The sequence below is a fragment of the Sinohyriopsis cumingii genome, chromosome 15, assembly GCF_028554795.1.
Source record: "Sinohyriopsis cumingii isolate HCF-2022 chromosome 15, ASM2855479v2, whole genome shotgun sequence".
NCBI classification, from domain to species: Eukaryota; Metazoa; Mollusca; class Bivalvia; order Unionida; family Unionidae; genus Sinohyriopsis; species Sinohyriopsis cumingii.
Window position 1 is genome coordinate 12267657 of NC_142975.1, and position 14444 is coordinate 12282100.

At 37.6% G+C, this 14444-nt stretch overlaps 1 protein-coding gene across 2 annotated transcripts in view; it reads right to left on the reverse strand.

Annotated features, from left to right (window-relative positions):
* LOC149781271 (uncharacterized) overlaps nt 1-14444 on the reverse strand; it is a 163605-nt gene that overhangs the window by 40455 nt on the left and 108706 nt on the right. For both annotated transcript variants that reach the window (XM_089935359.1, XM_089935358.1), the window contains exon 4: nt 903-1061. In XM_089935359.1, the coding sequence (XP_089791485.1) occupies nt 903-1061 (159 nt within the window). The remainder of the gene's footprint in view (nt 1-902; nt 1062-14444) is intronic.

Below are 14444 nucleotides of genomic sequence, written 5' to 3' on the forward strand. Positions count from 1 at the left end.
TGTCACTGTAATTGCAAGTTTTGTACATATCACCTTGAACTCATTCCAAAGAATACAGGAACAGGGTTAAATTTATACCCCTCCCCTTCCGATGATCATCATATACCACCCTACATACGAATTGTAATGAAGTTTCACCAATCGATTCCAATGATATATAGGCACCGACAAACGGAGGAAATCTCTATACCTCTGACGGCAAAATATCAAAATCATTAATCACTTATTTTTATACTCTATTTAAAAAATGTATGTAAAATTGAAATGTATTGCGTTTACAACTCTGATCTTGTTAATCAGTCTTTAATGGGGGTATTTTCCTCTGTTTTACCTCCGCATTTATCAGAGTTCTATTCACTCCGGTGGTCTAGGTGGTTCAAGTGTCCGGTTCGTATATGCGAGGTTGCGGGTTCAAACCCTGGACAAGTCATATAAATACCTTTTAAAAATACTACAAGCAGCTGCCTCGCTTTAGTTTAGTGTTAGGACTAGTCGTCCTGGTGTCAGGATAATGTAACTGGGTGGAAAATGATGCTACGTGTCTTCAGAATAATGAACCAGTGCTATTTATCACTATAAATTGCCCAATGCAGACATCGTAGTGATATAACTCAAATATTGTTAAAGCTACGTGAAAAATCCAGATAGCACACACAAATACGCACACAGACAGACACACACATCAGGGTTCACATTATCTTTTTAAAGGACAACCGTCTTCAACATAAAAACAATCTGCTTAACCTTTAACACACACACACACACACACACACACACACACACACACATATATATATATATATATATATATATATATATATATATATATATATATATATATATATATATATATATATATATATATATATATATCCGTCACGTATTCCGTATTTGTTTCTTACCTCCTGTTAGTTTGTTCATAGTCATGTTAAAACCACAACCCTTATCTTCTTGTAAACGGCACCGGCATGGGTCGTCACCATAGTAACAGTTAGCAGCATTACATAGACATGGTATTCCACACACAGAATTATTTACCTCCCTTGCCGGAATTAGCTCATCTGAAAAGACATTGTTCGGTAACTTTAAACTCAGCAAATACAAGTTCCTTTCACGTGAGGAAAATGTTTTCCATCCATGGTTAGTAAATGGGAAGAAAAATGTGTGAAGATTAATAGCACACACTAAAAAATGTAGCAGACACATGTGTAACTCCAGATTAAAGCTGATTTGAAATGAAAATGACAGAGAACAGGATAAAAGAAAGGAAAACTTCTTAACATTTACAACAAAACTTAAACTGAAGGACAAAATTAGTATGAAGATACATCTCAAACAAACAAAAACAGTTTATACAAAAAAGGTGATATCAATGTCACGACAAACTGGAACGTGTTTTGACAGTGATTAATTAATGTCTGTTTCGACAGCGAGTTATTCAACCAGAAACACCGTCGTGTTCAAGTACGGAAACTAAGGATGGCAGCATGCTTCAGTACACAGTTTAGAGTCTAATGGTCCCGCTCTACTGTTTCGTACTTGCACTGGTTTTATTTTTTAAAAATGAATGTGGCAGAATTTCATCACCGATTGTACTAGCTATTTACAGAGGTCGTGCACGTTTTAAGTATTGATAAAAAAAACATTTAAATCCATTTATTCTGGTGATAATTGATGGTTGTAAATTTGGGTTCAACTAGATCATTTCTCCAGCGTTGCAATAATGATTCTCGTCCTCAACACGCAAAAGATATTGTAGTGGGAATTTCATCAAATGGGTGAAGGTAAAATCAGAATACACGCAGCGTTTCAAGCTACGATAGTTTATGTTTGTGAGTAGTGTATGGGTGCGATTCAGCGTCAATGGGAATTAGCATTAAAAACCACCCTGGGCCTGTTTAGCGTCAATGGGAAATTTAACATTACGAAAACCCCTGGGCCTGTTTAGCGTCAAGGGAATTTAACATGGGGAATAAATCGTGGACCTGTTTAGCGTCAAGGGGAATTGAACATGGGAATAGATCGTGGAACATGGGAATAGATCGTGGGCCTGTATAGCGTCAAGGCAAATTGAACATGGTGGGACTGTCTAGGGACAATGATGGTAGAGGGCCAAACACAACAGAGACAGAGACAGACATACACTAGTACAAGCCTGAGATTTATATATAAAGCATTACCAAGACCTGAAATTTTGCTGGGGTGTTCAAAAATGTGCATAATTGTAATAATGTTATAAATAGCTATAATCAAGGAAAAGCTCAACGCCAAAATGGATGTGACTAAAAGTAACGCTAAAATGACGAAATTGTCCCAGAATTTAAAAGAGATTAAACATATCTACGAACATTATATTACATTAGTTTAGACTAAAATGGATAAGCCTAGTAACTATTTATAGTCTCAACTTGTGTGGCGATGGTGGATAAACACACATGAATCTAGTTATAGATATAATCTGTTGAAATTCCTATTAAATCTCACTATCTGTTTATAGCTACAACTTGTGGAAAAAATCCTTTTGGAAAACCCCACTATTTATAGCCTCAATTTATGTGACGTTCCTGTTTAAAAACCTTAGTATTTATTTATAGCTACAATCTGTAAAAAAATCTAAATCTATATTATAGTCTCAAAATTTCCAGCTTGAATGACGTGACTGTACTGAACACTAAATGAATAATGGCAACATTGTTGCAAGTAGCTGACCTGAATACGCGCTACTGTAAGTAGGTAGGTAGAATGTATTTGATAGGGATAAAGGGAGTTTTAAAGGGACAAACAGAGACCAATACACACACACACACACACACACACACACACACACAGAGGAAAGAGGAAACAAAAAACCCATATATACTATCAACAAAGAGGGAAGCGGAAAAAAGACCCAAAATATACTATCCACACAACGTACGCGATCACACACACACTCACACAGAGGGAAGAGGAAAAAAAAAACAAATATACTATCAACACAGAGGGAAGCGGAAAAAACCCAAAATATACTATCCACGCGGAAGGGAGGGAAAACAAACCCAAATATACTATCCATAAAAACGTACGCATACAAACCCCAAATATACTATCCAGACAACGTCGCTAACGCGTACAAACCCCAAATATACTATCCACACACGGGAGGAAGAAGAAACAAAAATATACTATCCACACAACGTACGCGAACACACATACAGACACACACACACACACGCAGAGGGAAGAGGAAAAAGAAAAACCAAATATACTATCAACACAGAAGGGAGATAATACAAACCCCTAATATACTATCTACACATGGAAGAGGAAGAATACAAATCCCATACCTACTATCCACGCAGAGGTGAGATGTAAAAAATTAAACCCCATATCTACAATCCACGCAGAGGGAAGAAGAAACAAATAACCCAATATACACTATCCTCAAAGAGGGAAGAGGAAAAAGCCATAATATACTAACCACACAGTGGGAAGAAGAAAACCATTATACACTATCCACACGGAGTGAAGAAATAACCCTTTATATATACTATCAACATAGAGTGAAGAAAAAGTTTTTTGAAAGCACCTAAGGCCTCACCTGCAATGACGAACTCTGCCAAACACCTACACCCCCACCCACAACACTACAAAACCCATTTAACCCGTTATTTTATGGCATCAGTGTGTGATTTTAGGAAACATCAAGACACAAAATGATGGATGAATAGACTGACTATTGTTTACCGACTTGCATGCCTAAAGAGCGTGCGTGAAGGAAAACATCCTTCCATTTCAATTCTAACTAAAACATGATCCAGAGGGATAGAGAGAGGTGAAAGAGCACAATTTCATGAAGTGTGAGTAAAAACAAAACACGCCATCCTTATTATAGAATGTCAAGACCAAGAGACACTTACGTTTTCTTTCTGGTCTATTCTCTGGGCTGGCGTTTTAGGGAGTACTTAACATCCGTGGCTGGCTTGCTGAGCACCTTTCTCCTCCTTTACCACGCTCGGACATCGTACACGTGGCAGAATGTGGAACGATTTCCACCTGCCACACGCCCATGTGTCCTAATGTGACGTCATCGCTGCCGACCAATCGTAGCGGGCGTTACATACTGCTTGGGTTGACACCTGAGGCATTTCAATCCAACTAAGATAAATGAGTGTTTGGTGAGACTATTCCCACTCATGTTTAAAGCCTTTCAGTCAGGTTATTAAGGACTAGTTAGTCCTACACCTGAGTGGCTAAATTTAAAAGTACTCTGTGAGTACATAAAAGCCTGGGGATGAGGCTCTCTTTCCTTCGCAAGGACTAATTTAAAATCACGCGGTGCGTGACTAAACCAGTGATACATGCTCCATTGGAGCGAAAATCACTTTAATTCAAGTAAGCAAGCAAGCAAGTTCGGGTACCGTCTCTAGCACTCTTGATGACGCCAACTGTCTGAGTTATTTTCTTTCTTGCAAGCCCCTATGTTCCACTTCTGTTTGTGATAATAACTTGTGATACTTCACATTTTCAAAGTGTAAATCTTTACAAGCCGTACAAAATACAAAAGTTATATGACTTTGGCTTTTGACACTTGCACTGACTCTTCACTTTATAAGTGTCACGAGAAAATTGTATATCCAATTTTTACCATTTTCCAAAACACGCACACACCTTTGGCACATAGCTTTAGAACAAAACAATGCATCACCCGTTGTAAGCCATTTCATTGGCTATACGTATTTTCTTACCGCGTTCACTTCGAATTGATTTGAGTAGCTATTCACACAGTGACGAGAATGGCCATGCTTTATTGGGTCTATCCTATAGGCTATTTATATAAAAAAAATATTTAAAAAAATTAAACTAATGCACGAACAATCGTACCATGGGCGATCCCATGGAAATTGTGTCAGTCTTATTGCAAAATACATGAAGGAATGATGTTTAATTGTACTATTCGGTGAGTACGTTTTAGTCGCATTTGTCAGCAGTTCACTCTGGTGATATTTTACAATGGTGGATTTTTTCCGATGGATTTTATTTTCTAAGTGGAATGTGTGTTTCCTTGAAAATTTCTTACGGAAAATATGCCATAAAAAAAACAAACGTAATTGTCGTAATTCTTTTTAAAAGTAGGAATAACATATTCTCTCTCTCTTTTATAGTAGTTTTTGTTGAAATCTTAATAGTATTTGTTCATTTTGAAGATACCTCTCCAAAAATGTGATCAGTAGTTACCATATTTAGGTGAGCTGTTCCTTTTGTCATGTCATTTTTTTCCCAAAAACTTACACCCTAACAACTGTATAACGATGATTTTTTTTCTATCAGTAAATCGTTGGATGAAGTAAAATCTTGAGTTGACGAGCTTGGACAATTCATGTATCTTAGCTTTATCCTTATTTTGACACCGCAATGTGTCACGGAAAAGTTTACAACATTAGGTCTACCGTTTTTTTTTTCTTCTCAGAAAGGCAACAAACACATGACTTTTTAAAGTATAACGCGAGTGCCATTGCACTGTATAAACCTACCTATGTTTAACTCTGAATTCTAAAACCAAAACATGTGTTCAGAAACAAATTTACCAATGTTCGACCTATTTTCTCTCAGTTTAGACTGTCGATAGAGGACACACGTACTAATAGTATGGAAAAATGGGAACCAGTCTGCCTATATGGGTTAGACTGACCAGGATTGGTTAATAATGTAAGTTATGTTATAGGAAAAAGAACCTTTTGATAGGTTATCCTAGTTGTGAGTGAAAAAAATAGAGACATTGTTTTATTGATGGAACTTCAGTCCTTTAACATTCTTGAGTTTGAAACACTCATTACTAAAATTAGCACCTGACTCTTTGGTGCAGAATTGAAAGCACATGTTTCAAACAAATGCAGGTCCAGAAAATACCGCGGCTCATATCTTTTCCTCTACACAGAAGCTGACATCCAGGTTTCATCTATACTGATAAGTATAGGTTTGATCATGAGTACTCAAAAACTGTTAAGTTATTGAACTTTGAAGATCATGGGGTTTGCATAGGTTTACTATGGGGACTGAATTAGCACCGTGACTCCTAGAACAAGGCGCGTTTTGGTGCTGCTTTTTTCCCCGCCCTTAGATTTGTGAAAACTCTTCGACATTGTTAGTCGCGTGTGCTACGAAACACAGGACATCTCTTAAATTTGAGATATACAGCAAAATGTTAAGCAGTCAGTTGACAATAGATATTACAATACCTTTTTATAAAATTGATGAATGAATGAAAACAATGAACATTTCTCACATAAAATGTGAGGTTGTCTTAGTTATCTTTGTCCTATAATACCGCAAAAAATAACAAACCAAAAATGGTGTCCAACGTTTTTTTCTTTACCATTCTTTCTCTCTAAAATGTAATGTTAAGTCTGCCCATTTCTCAAAACACTCCAGACTAAAATACTGTCCGTTCTATTGTCACCCAATGCAGTAACACGTGTGTGTGTGTGTGTGTGTGTGTGTGTGTGTGTGTTAGCTTTCACTTACATACATATCGTTTGTACAAAAATTTAATTACAAATAGAAACCATTGACGTAAACCATTTAATTTAACCGTGCAGATCGCTAGAACAAACCTCTAATAATACATTTTGAAAAGTGTTGTGTGACACGGATCACCATTGTCACTTGGTGTCTGCTTTCTTCTTCGAAAATAGATCGTTTCGTCTTGACTATAAAAATTTAATTTGACTAAGTTTTACGCACTACTTGAACTCGCACATTTCACGTTGTATGTGTAAGCCGTCGTTCTCAGTTTTCTGGAAGTTCGTTTTTGCGTTTCTCAAATGTGGTACTATTTTTTATGGACCGAACGAAATTTCTTTTGGCGTGAATCAGGACTCGTGGTTTTGTGGCATAAGTGGAAAGCATTGATTGAAGCTCAGTTATGTCGTCTTCGAAATCGCTGACACGGATTTGAGCTAACACTTCAGCTCTTGTGTGAGGCGACACGGCACGTCATTGCCTTTTACTTTCTCAATGAAATCGTTTATCTTATTGCAAAATTACATTTGACTAGGTTTCATACGCAGCAGGTCCCTGTATATAGGGAGAGTGTCTTAGCGTCAGAGTATTCATTCCGCTCTCAAACGGTCAAGAAGACGGAAAACTCAGCACAGATCGACCTGCTGGTCAAATATTTGCTAAAAGTCATACGAAAGCATAATTCACAGGCGAAAGTGGCAACAAAACTTACTCTTTTGGTCGTTGATTTGATGAGAATCATACGAAAGTGTAGAAGTGCTGATGAACTTTGCTATATCTGCAAAGGTAATGGGTATTTGTCTCCAGAATACCTGCTTCGTCTAAGAAAGAGAGACAAAAGTCAAGATACCTATTATCGTTGTCGGGAGAAAGGACACTGGGATTCAGAGTGACCTAAGAGAAAAGAGAAGAAACAGAAACAAGACGAAAAGAGGAGAGGGATTCAGAAGAAGAAGAAATTGAAGATGAGGAAGAACTTATGCTAGTGAAGATATGGAAATGGAAAAATTGACAATGTGAGCCGATGTGTTGGCCTGATGTGAAATTTCATACTACCTTCTAAAAGAGAATAGACCAGAAAGAAAACGTAAGTGTCTCTTGGTCTTGACATTCTATAATAAGGATGGCGTGTTTTGTTTTTACTCACACTTCATGAAATTGTGCTCTTTCACCTCTCTCTATCCCTCTGGATCATGTTTTAGTTAGAATTGAAATGGAAGGATGTTTTCCTTTACGCACGCTCTTTAGGCATGCAAGTCGGTAAACAATAGTCAGTCTATTCATCCATCATTTTGTGTCTTGATGTTTCCTAAAATCACACACTGATGCCATAAAATAACGGGTTAAATGGGTTTTGTAGTGTTGTGGGTGGGGGTGTAGGTGTTTGGCAGAGTTGGTCATTGCAGGTGAGGGCTTAGGTGCTTTCAAAAACCTTTTTCTTTTTCACTCTGTGTTGATGGAATATAATGGGTTATTTTCTTCACTCCATGATGATAGTATATATAAAGGGTTATTTCTTCACTCCGTGTGGATAGTGTATAATGGTGTTCTTCTTCCCACTGTGTGGTTAGTATATTATGGCTTTTTCCTCTTCCCTCTTTGAGGATAGTGTATATTGGGTTATTTGTTTCTTCTTCCCTCTGCGTGGATTGTAGATATGGGGTTTAATTTTTTACATCTCACCTCTGCGTGGATAGTAGGTATGGGATTTGTATTCTTCCTCTTCCATGTGTAGATAGTATATTAGGGGTTTGTATTATCTCCCTTCTGTGTTGATGGTATATTTGGTTTTTCTTTTTCCTCTTCCCTCTGCGTGTGTGTTTGTGTGTGTGTGTGTGTGTGTGTTTGTCTGTATGTGTGTTCGCATACGTTGTGTGGATAGTATATTTTTGTTTCTTCTTCCTCCCGTGTGTGGATAGTATATTTGGGGTTTGTACGCGTTAGCGACGTTGTCTGGATAGTATATTTGGGGTTTGTATGCGTACGCGTACGTTTGTATGGATAGTATATTTGGGTTTGTTTTCCCTCCCTTCCGTGTGGATAGTATATTTTGGGTTTCTTTCCACTTCCCTCTGTGTTGATAGTATATTTGGTTTTTTTTCCCCTCTTCCCTCTGTGTGTGTGTGTGTGTGTTCGCGTACGTTGTGTGGATAGTATATTTTGGTTTTTTTCCGCTTCTCTCTGTGTTGATAGTACATATGGGTATTTTTTTTTCCTCTTCCCTCTGTGTGTGTGTGTGTGTGTGTGTGTGTGTGTGTGTGTGTGTGTGTGTGTATTGGTCTCTGTCCCTTTAAAACTCCCTTTATCCCTATCAAATACATTCTACCTACCTACTTACAGTAGCGCGTATTCAGGTCAGCTACTTGCAACAATGTTGCCATTATTCATTTAGTGTTCAGTACAGTCACGTCATTCAAGCTGGAAATTTTGAGACTATAATATAGATTTAGATTTTTTTACAGATTGTAGCTATAAATAAATACTAAGGTTTTTAAACAGGAACGTCACATAAGTTGAGGCTATAAATAGTGGGGTTTTCCAAAAGGATTTTTTCCACAAGTTGTAGCTATAAATAGATAGTGAGATTTAATAGGAATTTCAACAGATTATATCTATAACTAGATTCATGTGTGTTTATCCACCATCGCCACACAAGTTGAGACTATAAATAGTTACTAGGCTTATCCATTTTAGTCTAAACTAATGTAATATAATGTTCGTGGATATGTTTAATCTCTTTTAAATTCTGGGACAATTTCGTCATTTTAGCGTTACTTTTAGTCACATCCATTTTGGCGTTGAGCTTTTCCTTGATTATAGCTATTTATAACATTATTACAATTATGCACATTTTTGAACACCCCAGCAAAATTTCAGGTCTTGGTAATGCTTTATATATAAATCTCAGGCTTGTACTAGTGTATGTCTGTCTCTGTCTCTGTTGTGTTTGGCCCTCTACCATCATTGTCCCTAGACAGTCCCACCATGTTCAATTTGCCTTGACGCTATACAGGCCCACGATCTATTCCCATGTTCCACGATCTATTCCCATGTTCAATTCCCCTTGACGCTAAACAGGTCCACGATTTATTCCCCATGTTAAATTCCCTTGACGCTAAACAGGCCCAGGGGTTTTCGTAATGTTAAATTTCCCATTGACGCTAAACAGGCCCAGGGTGGCTTTTAATGCTAATTCCCATTGACGCTGAATCGCCCCCATACACTACTTTTGTGTATTGGTTATAAGCGAGATACTATTATTACATATGACTTGAAGTCTTATATAGTTTGAAAAAGGTCTAAAAGGTACAAAGGAGTCAAGGCATTTAAGTAAAACAAATTGTCCAAGATTCATTGTTTAGCAATTAATGTTTTGTAAAACACAAACAAACTCGAAGTTTCGTGGTATATCCAATTGAAATGCTATAAATTCCAATTTGTTATGAATTCATTTTGATTATGCCCATGCGTAAAGCTTTCTGAGATAGATAACCTCTCTAGAAATGTTATACGTACACTAACGCCATCTGGCGACAGAAAGTAGTAATTGGCTACTTCCATTTTTATTAACGATCTTCTATAGCAGTATGGATGACAAACAGACTTCTTTGTGAGGTGACTGAAGCAAATCGGGGCGGCGACATATAAGTGAGAAAGGTGAGCAGTTGTCGGAAGAGGAGGAGGTTGGCATTTTTAAAATGGTCCCCCAAAGTCCCCATTGGCAAATAAAATAGGCACGTTCTAAAACGATGGTCAAACCAGCTCAACACAAAATGTACCTACGTAATGCAGAGCCACTCAAAGAGTGTTGCTGAGACCAAAGCGCGAAGAAGCTGAGAACCAACATGCTTACACGACACCAATAATTGTGACAGATATTGGGCAAGGACAAGTGGCCATCTGCTTTCTCCGCCCTTGTTCGACCATCACTCTGTCCAAGCACTCGCTCTGTTTCTTCGCGAGAGCTAATATCAAAGCGACACCATATTCCAAGCCATTCCATTGCCACTTGCATTTAGGAGGAATCACACATTAATGCCGATGATAGCGGAGAAGCTCGCAAAGTATTTTCTACGAGCATTTTCAGCATTCCGACCAGCTGCTCCAGTTGCTTTCTAGTCATTCTTTTGCGCTGTTGGTGTCAGGTTTTGGTGTAGGAAGGATGGGAAGTGGCGTTTGTTTGGAGCGCCTGTTATCTCGAGGAAGATTATTCTTATGAGGAATCCCTAGCACCATGAGATTCGGGGTTATAATGACATCTGCTCACATAATAGTGGTCGCTGGCGCTTGGCAAGTGTGGTGTTCTCGAGGACTATTTTGTTGTTGTTTTCCCTAAAGCGGGATATTTGACTGTGAATGTCTCCTCGGTCCCGGAGATTATGCAGAAAGTCACCACGAGAACTCTGAAGCGCTGTATTGAGGCCCAAAATGTCTTGCATGGGGGGGGGGTACATGTGTCTTGACTTTCCTATAGAGGTGTATTCAGATTTTAAGGAAACAAGCTCTATATATGTCAATTTATCTTGTGCAAGATGGGATCAGCTTTTAAATTGCGAAGAGCTGCTTTGTCTGGTAGCGGATCTTGTTTAAGCCATATCATTTGTCCACCAACGAGTCCACACGTTATTGGAAGGGTACAGGATTTATTCACTTTGAAAGTGAGCTGAGGAGTTTGATGTTGCTATCGGAACGATGAATATTTTCCTGCTCCTTACGGCAGAGTACCTTGTCGACCAAGAGTCTGTTTATTGTTCCGACGTCACTGCTGAAACTACTCCAAGCACGGGCTTGGGTTTGGTTCTTACATGCTACAATCCTTTCCTGGATAGACATACGGACTTCATCTTCGGTAAATGCGTGATAATGGTAAACCAATAAGATTTATGGATATCAAATGCATAAATGCTCTTTCGATCGATTGATAGATCGTCGTCTGCAAAGGATATAAAAACAATATCATTTAGCCAATTCATGGCTTAAGTGTTTTAAACGTATTCATGAAACTTATTAACCTGCAAAAAAATTCAACACTGTAAAAATTAAGTTCACCAAGGTCCTGTCGGTATTTTCGAGGCTGGTCTTGATTATCACTAGCTGGATATAATGAAATAAAAAGCGATCATTCAGAACATCTGTTGTCAGAATTTTTAAATTTATCACTGACCGTGGCGAAACCCACGCTGGTATTGAGATATAACTGGATCCACGAAATGGTTGATACGGGGAAATATGTAGATCGGCTAGTATGCATATGTCAAGAGTGCATCCGAATCCTGCATTGGTGTATTTTTTGCAACGTTTTCAATGAATTTATCGATTTCGTCACTGATAGCTTTTGGTGTCTTTACGGTTCTGGATTGTGCGGACGCCGCTGTGAATCCACGGTATAGTCGTTTTAAATATATCCTTGTCTGATGAAATTCGATTAAGAGGCATAAGCTAATGCGCATTACGAATAATATCTGTTTTAACTCCAGAAGATTCAGAGTGTTTAACACCAATATGATTCCAGGAATCATATTTGATAACAGTTGTCGAACGTCCTTGCCTGGTTTGCATGTGCGTGGGACAATTCCCACGGCATTTCCTAATCAACCACTACGTGTATGAAACTTAAATTCACATACGCGTGATTGATGTGCTTTTTCACATACTCAACAGCTTCAGTGGCAATAGCAGATGCAATACGTTTTTCTTTATCATCGTACGCACCTGTTAATGCAAGTATGTCAGCTCTTATTGCACCTGTTCGTATTCGTATATTACGCTCACGTGAAAATTATTACAGTTGTTGTACCGTTGACGTATTCGTAATTGTTGTTGTATTAGCAACCGGTGGTGGATTATTTGAAATGGCAAACTGATCTAGTGCAATTCTTCGTCTTATTAATTCAAGTATATAAGCTTTTCGCATATGGTTTAGTATTTGTATTCCATGATGTCGTACGATTTATTTTAGCTGATGCAATGTCGGTGTGCTTAGATACATTCGTCAATAACTTGCCGTAATTTTGATACTTTCAAGGTCAGAAATTCCAATAGCTTCAATCCTGTGTACTTTTTCATTTATTTATATATCTGTTTCGGGTGTCTATGCAGATATACGTGTTTGTACAATCACAGGTTCAGCGACGTCGCGCGATAATATTCACACACATATCTACATGGCCGGCAAAGATGATTATGGGAGTTGCCGCATTTAAAACATGATCGAGCACGGGGGTCAGTACGTAACACCAGCAAATGTGTTTTACAATCTCAGTAATGACATGTTCTGTGCAGGGTTAATATTTTCCAACGGATACACGTTTCATTTGTTGCGTCCCTTCGACATTCAGATTTCTAATACACGTAAAGCGTATATAATTGGGCATTCGACATTCGACATTCAAATTTCTAATACACGTAAAGCGTATATAATTGGGCATTCGACATTCAGATTTCTAATACACGTAAAGCGTATATAATTGGGCATTCGACATTCAAATTTCTAATACACGTAAAGCGTATATAATTGGGCATTCGACATTCAGATTTCTAATACACGTAAAGCGTATATAATTGGGCATTCGACATTCAGATTTCTAATACACGTAAAGCGTATATAATTGGGCATTCGACATTCAGATATAATTGGGCATTCGACATTCAGATTTCTAATACACGTAAAGCGTATATAATTGGGCATTCGACATTCAAATTTCTAATACACGTAAAGCGTATATAATTGAGCATTCGACATTCAGATTTCTAATACACGTAAAGCGTATATAATTGGGCATTCGACATTCAGATTTCTAATACACGTAAAGCGTATATAATTGGGCATTCGACATTCAGATTTCTAATACACGTAAAGCGTATATAATTGGGCATTCGACATTCAAATTTCTAATACACGTAAAGCGTATATAATTGGGCATTCGACATTCAGATTTCTAATACACGTAAAGCGTATATAATTGGGCATTCGACATTCAAATTTCTAATACACGTAAAGCGTATATAATTGAGCATTCGACATTCAGATTTCTAATACACGTAAAGCGTATATAATTGGGCATTCGACATTCAAATTTCTAATACACGTAAAGCGTATATAATTGGGCATTCGACATTCAAATTTCTAATACACGTAAAGCGTATATAATTGGGCATTCGACATTCAAATTTCTAATACACGTAAAGCGTATATAATTGGGCATTCGACATTCAGATTTCTAATACACGTAAAGCGTATATAATTGGGCATTCGACATTCAAATTTCTAATACACGTAAAGCGTATATAATTGGGCATTCGACATTCAAATTTCTAATACACGTAAAGCGTATATAATTGGGCATTCGACATTCAAATTTCTAATACACGTAAAGCGTATATAATTGGGCATAAACACATCATTCATCATGTTCTGAACTAATATACCAATGTTTTATAAATAAACGGCGAGTTATCGAAGAAATTATTAGCAAAAAAATCTTCAAACTTAAAGTAAAATGTGTCTAAAGTTCATTTCGACCCAAACAAGATCAAATGATCCATCGCATAGCACTGCACCAAGCCGCTTATGATCGTTTTTAGCATATTATCCAATGTATCTAATCTTTCTGGAGCGTTAGTAACTCTCAGATATAGTGTTTGTTACTCTGGACATAAACAGGAATCCGGAATGCCATTAATTCTTCTATTTTCAGCTGTTCGTTCAGTCTCAGTCGTTTTATTTTATTGTCAGACTACAGTGGTATTTTGTACAAAACCCATTGCGTCGCCCAACAACAACACAAAACTGTAAATCATTTTTTACTAATAATTGAGTGTACCTAATTCAATGTCCACATAGCGTAATTCCCTTGCAGCATTAGAAAAATATCTTTCAGAAAGGAGTCCGAACAAATAATCTACAATAATCCATCACTGAGTATAACACCAACATGAGTTTT